Source organism: Lissotriton vulgaris, chromosome 8 (assembly GCF_964263255.1).
Source record: "Lissotriton vulgaris chromosome 8, aLisVul1.2, whole genome shotgun sequence".
Taxonomy (NCBI): domain Eukaryota; kingdom Metazoa; phylum Chordata; class Amphibia; order Caudata; family Salamandridae; genus Lissotriton; species Lissotriton vulgaris.
In genome coordinates this window covers 469,263,381-469,277,874 of record NC_141696.1, presented here as the reverse complement: position 1 = coordinate 469,277,874, position 14,494 = coordinate 469,263,381, and the positions used below count along the sequence as shown (strand labels likewise).

Here is a 14,494-nt window from a genome sequence, read left to right as displayed (position 1 = left end):
TTGAAGTCTTTGTGCAGGCAGTGTGAGAACCATCTAGAACTGGTTTTAGGGAACTCTCTTCAGTGTCAGGGACAGAGGTGACAGTCGCCCAGCGGGATGTGGAGCCAGCATTGTGGTCAGGCAGGCACAGCCCTAGTCACTCCCAGGTGCCATCTCCTCCCACTTCCCTGGCAGCAGATGCAGCCTTTCATCCACGGGCTGACTCAGACAACCTCCTGGGGCTCCCCAGCCCCTGTCACCCTCAAACCAGACAGTCAATCCACAAGCAGGCCCAGGCACTCCTGGACCAGGCTCACCAGCCAATCACACGCCAGACATAAATTACACAAATATGCCAACTTCTAAAAGTGGCACTTCTAGACTAGACACAGTCATGCCGCATATATCATTTCGCAGCATTCAATCTCACGAGTTCGTACATATCAAACTCGACCCTGCACTCCCCACACATCAGGAACTACCATGGGCATACATATTCCCCATTCATTTCTATGGGAGGGCAGGTCACTCACCACACATACACAGAGAGCTCAAGCACTTTACACTGTACCACAGTGAAAAAGTGCGCAGAGGGCTAAAATCACAAACACCAGCTCACAGAAACAGGCTAGGAAAAAGCAAAAAGTCTCGGGGGGAACCTGCCAAAAGGGCCGGGTCCAACACCTGTGCTCTTTGAAGGGTGACTTAAGGAAGATCTAGAACGCTAACTGTGTTTTTTGCTCAGAAGATTTGGCATTCCCTACGTCTGCTCCCCGGTCCACCAAAGCATTTGCTGATTGTGTGGAGGGAGCGCTGACGCAACACTGTCCCCACTTCCGGTGGGACAATCATGGCCACCATTTCTGCCAAAGAGATGGTATAGTCTCTGGACATAGCGCCGAATAACACGCCATAAAAGGAGGGACGGGCGCCGGCGCGCACTTAGTGATAAGGTCCGCTGTTATCAGAAGCTAACCTCTCTGTTTTTATATGTTTTAAATCATGCTTATTTTGTGCACTGCGCCATAGTTTATAACTACTCGGGGGCTAGTTTACTGCAAAGGTAACCGTTGTGGGCTTCAACTGTACATCCCTGTGCCCTTTGAAGGGTGACTTAAGGAAGATCTAGAACGCTTACTGTATTTTTTGTTCGGAAGATTTAGCATTCCCTGCGTCTGCTCCCCGGTTCACCACAGCATTTGCTTATTGTGTGGAAGGAGCGCTGACGCAACACTTTCCCCTCTTCCGGTGGGACAATCACAGCCGCCATTTCCGCCCAAGAGACGGTATAGTCTCTGGACATAGCGCCAAATAACACACCATAAAAGGAGGGACAGGCGCCAGCGCGCACTTAGTGATAAGGTCAGCTGTTATCAGAGCTAACTTATCTGTTTTAAATCACGCTTATTTTGTGCACTGCGCCATAGTTTATAACTACTCGGGGGCTAGCAACGGTAACTGTTGTGAGCTTCAACTGTACATCCCTGTGCTCTTTGAAGGGTGACTTAAGGAAGATCTAGAACGCTCACTGTACTTTTTGTTAGGAAGATTTAGCATTCCCTGCGCCTGCTCCCTGGTCCACCACAACATTTGCTGATTGTGTGGAGGGAGCGCTGACACAACACTTTCCCCACTTCCTGTGGGACAATCACGGCTGCCATTTCTGCCCAAGAGACGGTCTAGTCTCTGGACATGGCGCCGAATAACACACCATAAAAGGAGGGACGGACGCTGGCACGCACTTAGTGATAAGGTCAGCTGTTATCAGTAGCTAACCTCTCTGTTTTTATCTGTTTTAAATCACTCTTCTTTTGAGAACTGTGCCACAGTTTATAACTACTCGGGGGGCTAGTTAACTGCAAAGGTAACTGTTATGGGCTTCAACTGTACATCCCTATGCTATTTGAAGGGTGACTTAAAGAAGATCTAGAATGCTTACGGTATATTTTGTTAGGAAGATTTAGAATTCCCTGCGTCTGCTCCCCGGTCCACCACAGCATTTGCTGATTGTGTGGAGGGAGCGCTGACGCAACCCTTTCCCTACTTCCGGTGGGACAATCACGGCCGCCTTTTCCGCCAAAGAGTCGGTCAAGTCTCTGGACATAGCGCCGAATAACAAGTCATAAATGGAGGGACGGGCGCTGACACGCAGCGGACACGCTCAGCGGGCACGCCGGCGGTGCGCCAAAGGCAACCCCGTCCGCACCCGAAAAGCGAGCAACGCCAGCCATGCTGCCAGTTCCAGCCAGGTAGAATGCTTTCAGCAAACTAAATTTCAATAAAGACTGTAAACATTATATTGATGTGGACAGAATTAAAGGTCCCATATAATGTCATAAATGCAAATTTCAGATACCATTCTGCAGGTCGACTAAAGTAAAAAAAGAAGCAAAGGGAGATGGACAACAGATGTGTATTAGGGGGGGCTTAATTAATTCACGATCATTAGGCCAACATGCCTCAGAGGTTAAGGAATTGTTTATGGATAATGATTTAGATTTTCTATGTGTAACGGAATCCTCGTTAAAAGAGGACTCTAATCCGGATACCGCGGTTGCTTTGCCACCCCAATTTACAATATGTAGGGTAGACAGAGAGAGCGGCAGGGGGGAGGAGTAGCCATTTTACATAGAAAGACTCTACAATGGAAAGTCTTCACGCTACCTGGGCTTAGAGGAGCAGAACACATGGGGTTTTGTTGTACGATTAATAATTCCTTTTCTTTTTCTGGGGTTTTGATTTATTGCCCTCCAGGGTAAGGCATTCCTGGACTCACTACGAGATGCACTTAGCAAAGCTATGCAGATTTTTCGCTACTCTGTGATGTCAATCTTCATTTAGAATGCTGTGACAGGGGTTATATCCTTCTAGTAAATGGTCAACTTGCTGGGCATGAAGCAAATGGTCCAGGGACCAACACACAGGGCAGGGCATACCTTGGATGCTGTTTGTTCTAATTTTAGCGCAATTCAGACAGGAAATCCAATTCCACAGGTCTGGTCTGATCGCTGCTTTATTCCATTTGATGTCCCAATTCCCGGCAAGGACAGTGGAGCGAGGAAGATCGAAGTAGGGGCCCCAAGGAAGGAGTGGCATTTCCTAATTATTAATCCTTCTTTGCATAAAACCGCCCAAGATAAGGTCCCAACTCTTACAGGAAAACCAGGAGAGGATTCTCGCCAGTTTCACAGTTGGATATTGTCTATAGGCGCAGAACTGTTCCCGACTGAGCGTACGGCCAGATTGAGCAAAAGGAAAATTCATAAGGACCCCTGGTCTCAAAAGAACTAGAAGGACTTCATCTGCAGTCTAAACAGTTGGAACGCAGATGGAGAAAGGGATACGATGCATCTAATTTACAGATTTTTAAAGATTTTAGGAAAAGATATCATTCAACCATTAAATCAGCAAAAAAATAATATTTCACAATCAAATAATCCTGGAAAAACATAATCAAAAAGAGATCTTTACAATCGTAAAATCCTTCACAGATCCCAAGGGTGTACATGCAGAAATCCCTTCCTCCCAGAAGCTATATGATGAAATCGCGACATACTTCGAAGATAAGATCAAAGTCATTCAAAAAAACTTTGTGATTCAGGACAACTCAGAGTTTATGGAGAGACAGGTGTCTGGAAATGGAGATGACAGACCTGGCCTTCAAGCCTTTCACCTGGCCACGCTCTCCCAGACCAAGGAGGCAATATTGGCCTGTAAATCGGGCTCTCCATTGGTCGCCTGCCCCCCAATGTTATTACACCATATAATTGACATTGTTAATCCAGTGATCAATGATATTGTGAATTCATCGCTTTCAAGTGGGACAGTACCAGAAGATTGGAAATTCGCTACAGTAAAACCCTTGAAGAAAAAACTGAACATTGATCCCTCAAATCTCTCTCATTATAGGCCTATATCTCGCTTACCAATTTTAGGTAAGATCACAGAGAGAATAGTATATAAAGAACTTTCTAGTTACTCAGAGTCAACACAGATTTTCCATTCCCGACAATCCAGCTTTTGACCGAAACATTTGACCGAGTCTGCGTTACTGGAGATATCGGACACCATCAAATTCATAACGGATGCCAATAAGAAAGCAGTCCTGATTCTTCTAGACTGCCTTCTCACATGTTATGTATCTCACATAACATCCTGCTAGCCAGATTGAGATCTTGCGGCTTATCCGATTCTGCATTGGCATGTATCACATCTTTCCTGTCAAATAAGATGCCGGTGATTTCGCTGGGACCTTTCCTTTCACCAGAACGAGCCGTCTCCACTGGTGTGCCACAGGGTGCTTCTTTAAGTCATATCTTATTTAATATATACATGGCCCTACTTATCTCGTTGATCTTGACCTATTGGATCGAAATCACGTCGTACGCCAACGATACCCAATTGATCCTGTCATTAGACCAGAATTCTACCGATGCAGAAGAAATTTCAAATCTTGTTTTACAGCAGTAATAAAATGGATGAAAGATAACCATCTCTGCTGTAATACTGATAAAAGAGAAATTCTACCCATCGGCAAAAACAACCTCTTTCAACCAAAGAACTGGTGGCCAGATAATACTACAGCCCCTCTATCAACGGTTGAGGTTGCAAAGAATCTTGGCGTGTGGTTTGATTCTCCCCTTTCTTTCAAACCCCATGTCCTATAGATTACAGGGACCTGTTTTGAGCTTATAAAAACCTTGAGAAAGTTTTTCAATCTGATCCCCCTGGCCGCTAAGAAGACAGTGGCAGTGGCTTTTACATTATCGTGGCAGGACTACTGCAATAGTCTCCTTGAAGAAATTAATAAAACCATCCTGAGGAGACCACAGGTAGTCCAGCACGCTGCACCTAGACTGGTCTTAGGGCTGCCGCAGAGGGCGTCGGCCTCGGCGGCATTGAAGACCCTTCATTGGCTTCCAGTCCATAAAAGAATTCTGTTCAAACTTCTACTGACAACGTTTAGAGCACATCGACATCGGGCCCAATATACCTTTCAGTAAGATTTAGGCCCTATACCACTATAAGAACATTGAGATCCAGCACTGCTAGCCTGCTCAAAGTGCCGGGTTTTAAACTGGCTACCAGAGGCGGAAGATCAACCACTCTACGGGGAACAACGGCCTGGAATTGTATACCAAAGGAACTCAGAGTAATTGAACAAGAGGGACACTTTAGAAAAGCATTAAAGACATGGATCTTTGGAATAACTGATGCTTGCTGCCTAGACCTTATTTAGGTCTTGCTTTATACAGCTGATCCTTGTCATTTACAGCGCCGAGAGACTCCGGTAGGAGTGGCAGTCGCGCTATAGAAGACTTACATTTAATTTAATTTCAGTGAAAATAAACATGAATTGTGTGACTAATGATTTATTTAAAAACACTACATGACTGGGTAAAAACAAAAAGAATTTAAAGTTGTTTGAATAGTGAGATACACTATCACTGAAAGCAGTGGTGACAGTTGCTGATGACGTAGTTAGAAGTGGACACGAAAAATATATGACTTAGTAAAACAAAAAGAGATCATAACTACAATGATATAACTTTTCAAATCTAAACAAGAGATCTCAAGCTGTCCCACACAAGGCATAAGTAACTCATTTCGGACACATACATTCAACACAGCATAAGGGTATCCATGGATGAAAATTATTGGGAAAAGGAATTAAGGAACATATTCATAACTCAGTGGCAGCTACTCCGTTAAGTTAGAGGAGCGTCGCCCCACTGCTTTTTGCAGTGAAACAGAGGGAAAATATAATGATAATAACTCGTGTTATGATTTAATTTTTTCCTACTTACGCAGCTTTGTGTGAGGGGGCAGGGGAGGAGTGGTAGGCACCACCCACTTAAGTGCGCAAACACTGCTTGGACAACCCGCTCAGGCCGCCCAAAACAGTCTTGCGCACTTTGCAAGTTTTCCATGCAGGCTGCATCGCAGCCTACGTGGAGAACATGCCCAGGCCTCCAGTCAGCATCTGAGCGCCGAAAAACTGCGCTCAGACCAATCACAAGAATGCTAAGGCAGCAATGTGATTGGCTGACTGGGAACCTGGGTGTGCTTCCTGTTGCCAAGCGAGGAAGGATTACGGAGAAGAGACGTGGCAAGGAAGAGGCGAGAAGGGGCATTTTAATTTTATTATTTTCTTATACCCGCTTCTCCCTGGGTCCTCCCCTCCTCCTGTCCCCGTCCCGCTTCCCCCCTGGGTCCTCTCCTCCTCCCGTCCCCGCTCCCCTACCTCTGATCTGTGTCGGCCGCCACTGTTATAACTACATACTGTGGTATCATAATCAAAGTAAATTAAAGTAACAAAGGAGAAGCAATTTAATAGAAATAGACTACAATATATAAAAGTGGATAATAGTAGTCGGTTCTAGCCAGACCAGAATCCAAGAGAAAATCAACAAAAGTAATAAAATCCCTAACACATTCAAGAGAACGAAACAATATATTTACGAAATACTATGATAAGATGTATAGTAGCTACAGATGAGATCAATGAGAAGAGATTCATAATTATCTTGGGAATCACACATATTTTAGTACTATTAAAGGGAAAGATAACAATGTATGAATTGAAAAGGTTGACAACAAAAGTGACAACCATAAACGCTATAAATAATCCAACTGGTCTAAATTGTTTTACTGAAGAAAGATCCGAAATATTGAAATATGTAGTGAGTCAGACAATAATTGCTGTGTACAAAGAATCAAATAAAACATGACACGTAATGGAAACTACTGAATACAATACAGAATTGTTTGCGTAAGTAAAGTAGGGAAAGGTCAATTGGAGTGCTGTGTACTTTATCAGGGAGCAACGATGCATGCACTCTAAGCTGCTCACCTGGCCGGAACTGAGTGGTACCGGTGACATCACTCTCTTAGGGCAACTGAGAGGAGGGAGTATCTGTTATGGGATATGTGTAGAAGGAGGGAGGAGAGTTGTATAGGAAAGAAGAAAGCATATTCCCAGACCACTGTGATAAACACGACAGCTACTTCCGGGTTGCGGTGAATACTTTCAGGGCTGCCCAGTGAGTCCGCGTAAGTGTACTACAGCAGCAAGGAGTTACAGTAGCTGCGAGCCTTGGCAAAAGTGCCATCCTGGTTACTTTAGCATCCCACTGATGGCTGAGTTCGCAACTGGCCCTCGTTTCTCAGAAATGTTTCATGTTTTTCCTTCAGCCCACAGTTCCATCTTTCAGAGATTCCTTAGACGTATTCCCCGTGTACTTGCACTGGAGCATTTGGGATAACTGTGCTGCTTCTGTAGTACTCCACTCCTACTGGATTCCAACAAGTTGGCATCCTGGTCATCCCGGATCACATCGCACTACTTAGCAGAATGTCGGTACAAATCCATTTTTGTGTATTGCATATTTATCCTCAAGCCTATTTTTCCAATCAGTTCATATTTTGAAAGTCTTCACTACCATTTAACCAGTGGAAGGAGATCGCAATATACCTCTCTCAAAATATCCTCTACCTCCACTCCCTGACTCATCTCAAACCTCATTCTACTACTATGATCCATAATATAACCCTTTCCAGACTCTTCCCTCCTATACCCCTCCTTGCATCATCAACTACCTCTTCTACTATACAGATCTCCCCAAGAAGCTTTACTAAAGCCTTTCCTCTGACTCTTCCCCCTCCACCTCCCAAACCTCCTCCTACTGCTATGAGCTAAAAATAAAAAAACACTTTCTAGACCCTTCCCTTTTCTGTCCTTCCACTATTCTTTTCAATTCAACTAATAGACTAACATGTCCAATGTGCAAATTAATTTCATATTTCCCTATACTTATTCCCCACTAATACTGTTTCTGTTCCAGAGTAGCGTGCTACCTGCCGAAAAGCACTTCAACACCTCATCAGGGGTAGCCAGCGCTATATAAATGCAAATCCTTTTCTCTTCTACCTATCCAGTATCCTTTTTCAATCCAAATAACAAACTCACGTGTCCCCGCTGAAATTAATTTAATTTGCCCCTATACTAATTCATCACTAATTCTTGGGTTCCGAAGTAGCAAGCTACTTGCCGAAAAGGCGCTTCGACGCCTCGTCAGGGGTAGTAAGCGCTTTATAATGCAATTACAATAAGACCATCAGAAAGATTGAAGTAGCTGTTTCTAGAATCTTTTGTCTGTCTCTGGCTCACTGGTATGGTGCTCATCCAGGGCTAAAACAGGTGTAAGGGGATGTTAGGGGGTTCCCATCTATATTCCATCTCTGACCGAACAAATACGGATTGAATGTGAACTGAGTGAGGGTTGCTACAATAAACAGATTAGAAGAAAAACTGGAAGCCATAGCTGCTATTATTTACACATGTATGGCATGGCATATGCCTTAATAACATGGAACTACATGCACAAGGATTTAATCTATTATCTACTGATGAAAAGTCATCCTCTCACTTTTCATTCCCATTGGTCCTCCAATGGTAACAACAGGAGATGGCCTCTTATTAGATCAGCAATGTACTTGAGAGTAAATCGACCTGAACTCTTTGGAAACTTCATTCTGGAAAAGAACTGCATAACTTTAACAAGGTCAGTACATTTTAATCCATAAATCTTCTCAAAGTTTGGCTAACCTGAAAGCAAATAGGGTTTCAAATGTATTCTTTGCTCATAGCCCGACGGGCAAAGAGATCTCAGCTGAAACATCAAGTGCACAGGACTTCTGTATAAGCCACTGCCCGCATTACTTTCCTTGCGTATATTATTTTTTATTTATTTATTCGTAACTAGGCAACTGAACTACATCGTTTACATAACTCTGCAGGGCTCAAACTTCTATTTACATATTAAGTACTTCTCTTTCTTTTCCACTGAACTCTGTCAAGGTATCCCTAACACATTAACATTAAAATATAAAGTTTATGGTCAGTGAATAATGAGCTTCATTCACCAAAATCTTAGTGAGCATACTTGTTCTGACATTGATAACTTATTTCCATTCTCCTTGTATGCCCTGTTTTTATTTCATTTAACCTCCTTCTACAACATTATTTCAGTCACCCAGTCCCTAATTTAATCCCGGTTTTGCCGATGGGGGCAACCAGCACTCATTTTTTGGGATGGTCACTTGCTTTCCCTCATCAGACTTTTCCCTGGGGAGCAAGAGAAGGAAAAACATAAAGGAGGAAGAGAAAGACGCAAACAAACTTGAGAAAGGGAGAATGCAAGGATCTGCAAGAGTGAGATAAAGGGGTAGGGACAGCCTAACATAAACCCAGTCGCCTCCGCAGAGAGGGGCCCTCGAGCTCCACGGGGCACTCAGCAAAAGTAGCAGGTGGTGGGCTGGGAAAGGGGGGCCTGCTCCGTGTACTTTGCAGGGGGGGCCACTCAAGTTTTGTTATGCTACTGGGAAGGTAGCTTCTAATTGTGGATTATAGAGGCATGAGTTAGTTCCAGGACCACACAGCCTTGGTATTCTGCACCACCTACCGGCTTCAGAGCAGCACTTTGGGCACTAGCACTTATTACTTGATAAATTAAGCACTGCAGTCACCCTTGTCTTTGCTACACTCTTGTTCCAAGCGACCAAGGGAATTACTCTATTACCTCAGAGCTGCCTAATGTTTTGAATCCTGGAATTCTGTCTGAAACTATATGTGTTTCACAACCAGTGACAGTATTAGAGAGAAAGGGAGGGTGGGCTTGCCTAATGCCTTCCAGTACACATGGAATTGCATGATAATCGTCTCCCCTTTGCTGCACTCAATCCAGTCCCACCCGAAACCTCGCTGCTCAGCTCTGGCACCTGTCCTGCCCGAAGATAGAGAACGTAAGATTATAAGCCTTCCAAGCCTCACCTCCTAGGTGGAGAAGAGCTCATCTGAACCTATCTAAGAGCGCAGGTGAGCACATTCCCAGGATAAGTGAACCTTTCTGGTGAGCACATGTCCCTACACCACCATCAGCGTTTGTCCTGGTGGTAATCCTCCACCTGTAGCCTTCCCAGTACACAAAAGCCTCTGTCTGGGACAGTGTGAGCATGGGCCTCCACCAGTCTCTGGCCTGAATACCAGAGTATGTGTTTGTGAGATGCCTGGTTGTTTGCCTGACCCCCAGACCCTGCTGTATTGTGTAGTGTCCTGTATCCAGTTGACCTATGTGAAATGCTTAATTTGTAAAAACAAAATAACCATCAGGGCCTTCGTCAGGCCACCACAGCTTGCACCACCCACTGCCACTGCCAGCACTGCCAATGACAACACCTACACAACTACTAACCATCACAGTGCTACAAGTGTGACATTTCAGACTGTTTGATGCCCTCCAAGATATAATAATGGCTTGGGCGGCTGGTATCAGTTGTTTTTAATGTATACTGAATTCATCAACAACTGTTCTGCTATTCTTTTAATTGCACAAACAGCGCCACCATGTGGCAGCTGTCATAAGTGCCAGTGTTGACAATCAAGTTCTGGTGCCAAGCACTGGAAACCACCGGCTCAAATTCAGCACTGGCTGGCGGATCAACTGTTCTGTGATTACAAAGTATGTTGCATGATGGTCGCTCAGCAAACTTTGAATGTCTTAAGAAAAGCCGCCATGCTGGTGGCTTCTCTGAAGGGAGACAGCTCTCTGCCAGGCAGATAGATGAGATCTCTGAATATGGCTTGCAATAATGTGCCTGGGCAGCAGAGGTCATTATCTGCTCTTCCATGATGGACGGCAGGCTGACTACCAAAGGTCAAACCAGGCTTATTATTAATTTTCAAGTAACAACAATTACTAGAATTCCACCTTATCATGATTGTAATCATTGTGTTATACTACATTTTACACTAACTACCATTAGTTCAGCCTTGAATGCTCAGCCAAGCTATCCAGGAGAGTTAAGGCAGCTTAAACTTCTGTCACAGACCCAAAATGCAATATACTGGACCAAGGTTCTCAAAAGTTGGTCCTGGAGAGCCGGATTCATGCCAGACTTTCAGCATATCCCCATTTAACAGAATGTGGTTATCTTACAAATCTGGCATGGATCCGGTCCTCCAGGCCTGACTTTACAGAACCCTGTCCTGCACCACAGGGTACAGTTGCAGCCTGCCATTTGACCCTACATCTGGGAAATGGCCTGAAAGGGTGTGACGATAAAAACAATTTAATGTGGCTGAAAGAAAATCAATTATTTAGTGATTGCAGCAAGAGATTACCTGGAGAACTTTGCTGAAATATTTTATTCAGATCTAAGGAGGATGCTCTGGAGTGTGTTTTCTGTGGCCTCGGCGGTGGAGTGGGAGGCTCCTCCACTTTCTTCACTGTATCCTCAATGGATGTACTGGAGTAAGACCTAATATGGGACACGTAAAACATTTAAAAGCATTATATTGTGCACATAGTGATGACATTAATAAGAGATCTTTTCGATTTATTTTGAGTAAAAATAAATGGCTTTTGAAGAAAAAACATAAAATACTAGAAATGAGCTTGTGCACCGGGCATCATATTTTCAATATTCACATACACTGGAAGGAAAACAAATCAACAAGCACAATAGGAAAGAAAATGATGTCAATGTAGAAACTACTGAACATATTTTCACCAAACCACAAAAGCAAGCATTCTAAGTAAAGTTCTGATTTCATGCAAAGTTTGGTGCAATTCCTTTCAGTGGATTTTGTTGTAGCGGACAGCAGAAATTACTAAGAAAGCTAACCAAGAGAAATCTTTTGTTTGACTAACCCTTATTCTCCCCCTGGAAGGATCTACACAAAACGTGACATACCTTAACTTCAGTGAATAAACCAAGCAAGTGCTAAATTGTGTGCAGATTCGACAAACAATGGCAAAAGAATTAGAAACAAAAATGCCTTTTCAACTGAACGTCAATCTGAACCATAACTGTACAGTCATAACAACCATCCACTTTTCGACTGATGTTTATTTTCAAGCATAATTTGAAAATATTATGTAAAGGCAATAGATGCTATATGGGCATACCCTTAAGTGCAGCATAAGTAAGTACTACATTTATATTGAGATTGAAAATAGAAGACAGTTAGGATAAATATATATTTATGGTTACTCTGTAGGGTTCCTCCTACATTCAGTTCATGAGAACCCCTTCTAATAGGTCATTGAGAGAGTTAATCAGCTGGCAGTGGCCATGTATGAGGATGTATTTATTATCACAATCCTTTTCCCTTGATATTAATCATCCTCTTTAAAGAAGGAGCCTAAAGTAGTCTATTAGTCATATTGATTTGACCAATGGACCAGGAAAGGGAATCAATGGGAGTGTTGTGTGTAGAAGAAACTGCATAAACTAAGGAAAGAAACCACCATGAATGTAACTTCATCATAGTCCTACATCATGTGTTTCGCCCTCTTAACCAATGGGTAGAGTCAAAAGTATGAGACATGAAAAGGAGGAGAAAAAGCAGCAGCAGAAATCCAATGCGTGTGTGATAGGTTCTCAATATCTCCTCTGGCAAATATGGCATGACCTGAAGAACCTTCAGAAGAGTAATTAATGCCGAAGAATGCATGTGAGGTGGACCACGCAGAGCCCATGGCCATGACACCGACAAGGAAATGCCTGGAAAATAACGCCAATGCTACATTGGTTCTGGTGGAAAATGCATACACATTTGGTGATAGAAATATTCTGAGCAACAAATAGCCAGACAAGTTGTATAGCAACTGGGGTCTTAGATGTTTGTTTTTCTGCATCTGGAACACCCCTGGTCATACACAGATGTTCACTACAATGCAGATTCCTGGTTTTGTCCACCTAAAAGAGGCACCTTCTCATCCTAGAAAGAATGAGGGTGAAAATGGAAGACATGGAGATGCAACTACTAGTTCAGGAGAAATTCAGTCAACACCCCAGGAACAAAGGGTGGCCATGTCCCAAGTACAGCCTTGTTTGATGAAACATGTATGTTTCAGAGGCGTGAAGGACTCAGAGCTCATTCATGTGCCTTGTAAAGTGACGCCAACAAAGAATGTCTTTTTTCTAGAAAGCAGCTTAACATCTGGCGCATTATTCAGAGAGTACAAGAATCAAATACCAACTGACAAGATGGAAGAACTAGTCATGCATTGCTTTATAGACTCATAACAAAGAATGTCTTTTTTCTAGAAAGCAGCTTAACATCTGGCGCATTATTCAGAGAGTACAAGAATCAAATACCAACTGACAAGATGGAAGAACTAGTCATGCATTGCTTTATAGACTCATAAAGAAGTCAAATGCCAATGAACCGGCTTCAGACACGTCATGTGGAAGGGGAAATGCACCAACAGGTTTGCAGTAGGGCGCGCCACCTCACAGATGGTAGTACAAATGGGAGGGGCCAGAAAAGGCTTTAAAATAGCCATAGAGCCTGACCTAGCGGGTTCTACCGGGCACTAAAGGTCGGCTCCAGCGTTAGGCTCGGGCCTTTAACAAGGGACAGGCCTTTAATGGTTGGCAGAGCCCGCTAGGAGGGCTGTAAGGCTATTAAAACATTCTGCCCTGAAGAGCAGATGATCTAATTGGGTAAAACAAAGGCCTCTCGGAGCCCGAGGGAATTTATATCCCCTCAGGCCCGAGAGGCCTTAGCTCACAGCAGCCGCTGTGAATGAAAAACAACATTAAAATGTTGTTCTGCGGGCTTCTACTGGCCTATAGAAACCCAGAGCACTCCATTGTCTGCAATGGAGTACTCAACATTCTAATGTTCTACTTTGCATTACAGTAAAAGATCACATTGTTAGCCAATCTAAAGCTGCAGTGGTCTCAAGCAGCCTAGCACAATTACCCATGAGCCAGAGCAGTGCGTAATTTGAACCAGTGGTTGCAAGAGGGGCCTTCCAGTACTACTTTTTAGGGACCAGTACTTATTTTATTTCCACAGACTGTGATCCAGAGCAAAAGAGAGAAAACTACTAAAGCTGAAAAGAGGAGGAAGAGAAAGACACCTGCAAAACTGAGACAAAGAGGCAGTAAGTGTGTGTGATGGATTAGAGTCACGAGGTGGAATTTGGCACTTCGGCAGTCGATAGTGCTGGGCGAGGGCTTCTGAGCAAGACTTTGGGCCTCTGCACTTATTCTTTTACAAATTAAGCACTGCACCAGTGACAGAAATATGAAACGGTACTAGAATCACCTTAAACAACAAAAAATGCAGAGGACTACCAATGAATTCCTCTAAAATGGAATTCTTCCCTTAATCCCAGCAATTCATTCCTTACCATGCCGTACAAAAGGAGAACATTGTCATATTCATTTCGTCACATCAAAAATATCATATAGATAAAAAACTGACTGTGAGCAGCCAATGTTTCGTTCACCTGCATGGGCGGCTTAATCTTGGTAAATCAGGACCATCTAACTGCTGTGGAGATGCATTCGTAGTAGTGACTTCTTTTTGTTATGAGTAGTACTTCTTCTGGGTAGGACTGACCTTCGCCAAACCTCTAAGGATTAAATCCCTCATGACAGAATCAGAATGTTGTCAGTCAGAGTCAGAGCAGAGAATGGATTACACAGTATCCATTGA

At 43.6% G+C, this 14,494-nt stretch overlaps 1 protein-coding gene across 6 annotated transcripts in view; it reads right to left on the bottom strand.

Annotated features, from left to right (window-relative positions):
* The window catches only part of REPS2 (RALBP1 associated Eps domain containing 2), a 1,031,179-nt gene that overhangs the window by 290,057 nt on the left and 726,628 nt on the right, over positions 1-14,494 (bottom strand). For all 6 annotated transcript variants that reach the window (XM_086934261.1, XM_086934263.1, XM_086934264.1 and 3 more), the window contains one exon: positions 11,162-11,298. In XM_086934261.1, coding sequence (XP_086790387.1) covers positions 11,162-11,298 — 137 coding nt within the window. The remainder of the gene's footprint in view (positions 1-11,161; positions 11,299-14,494) is intronic.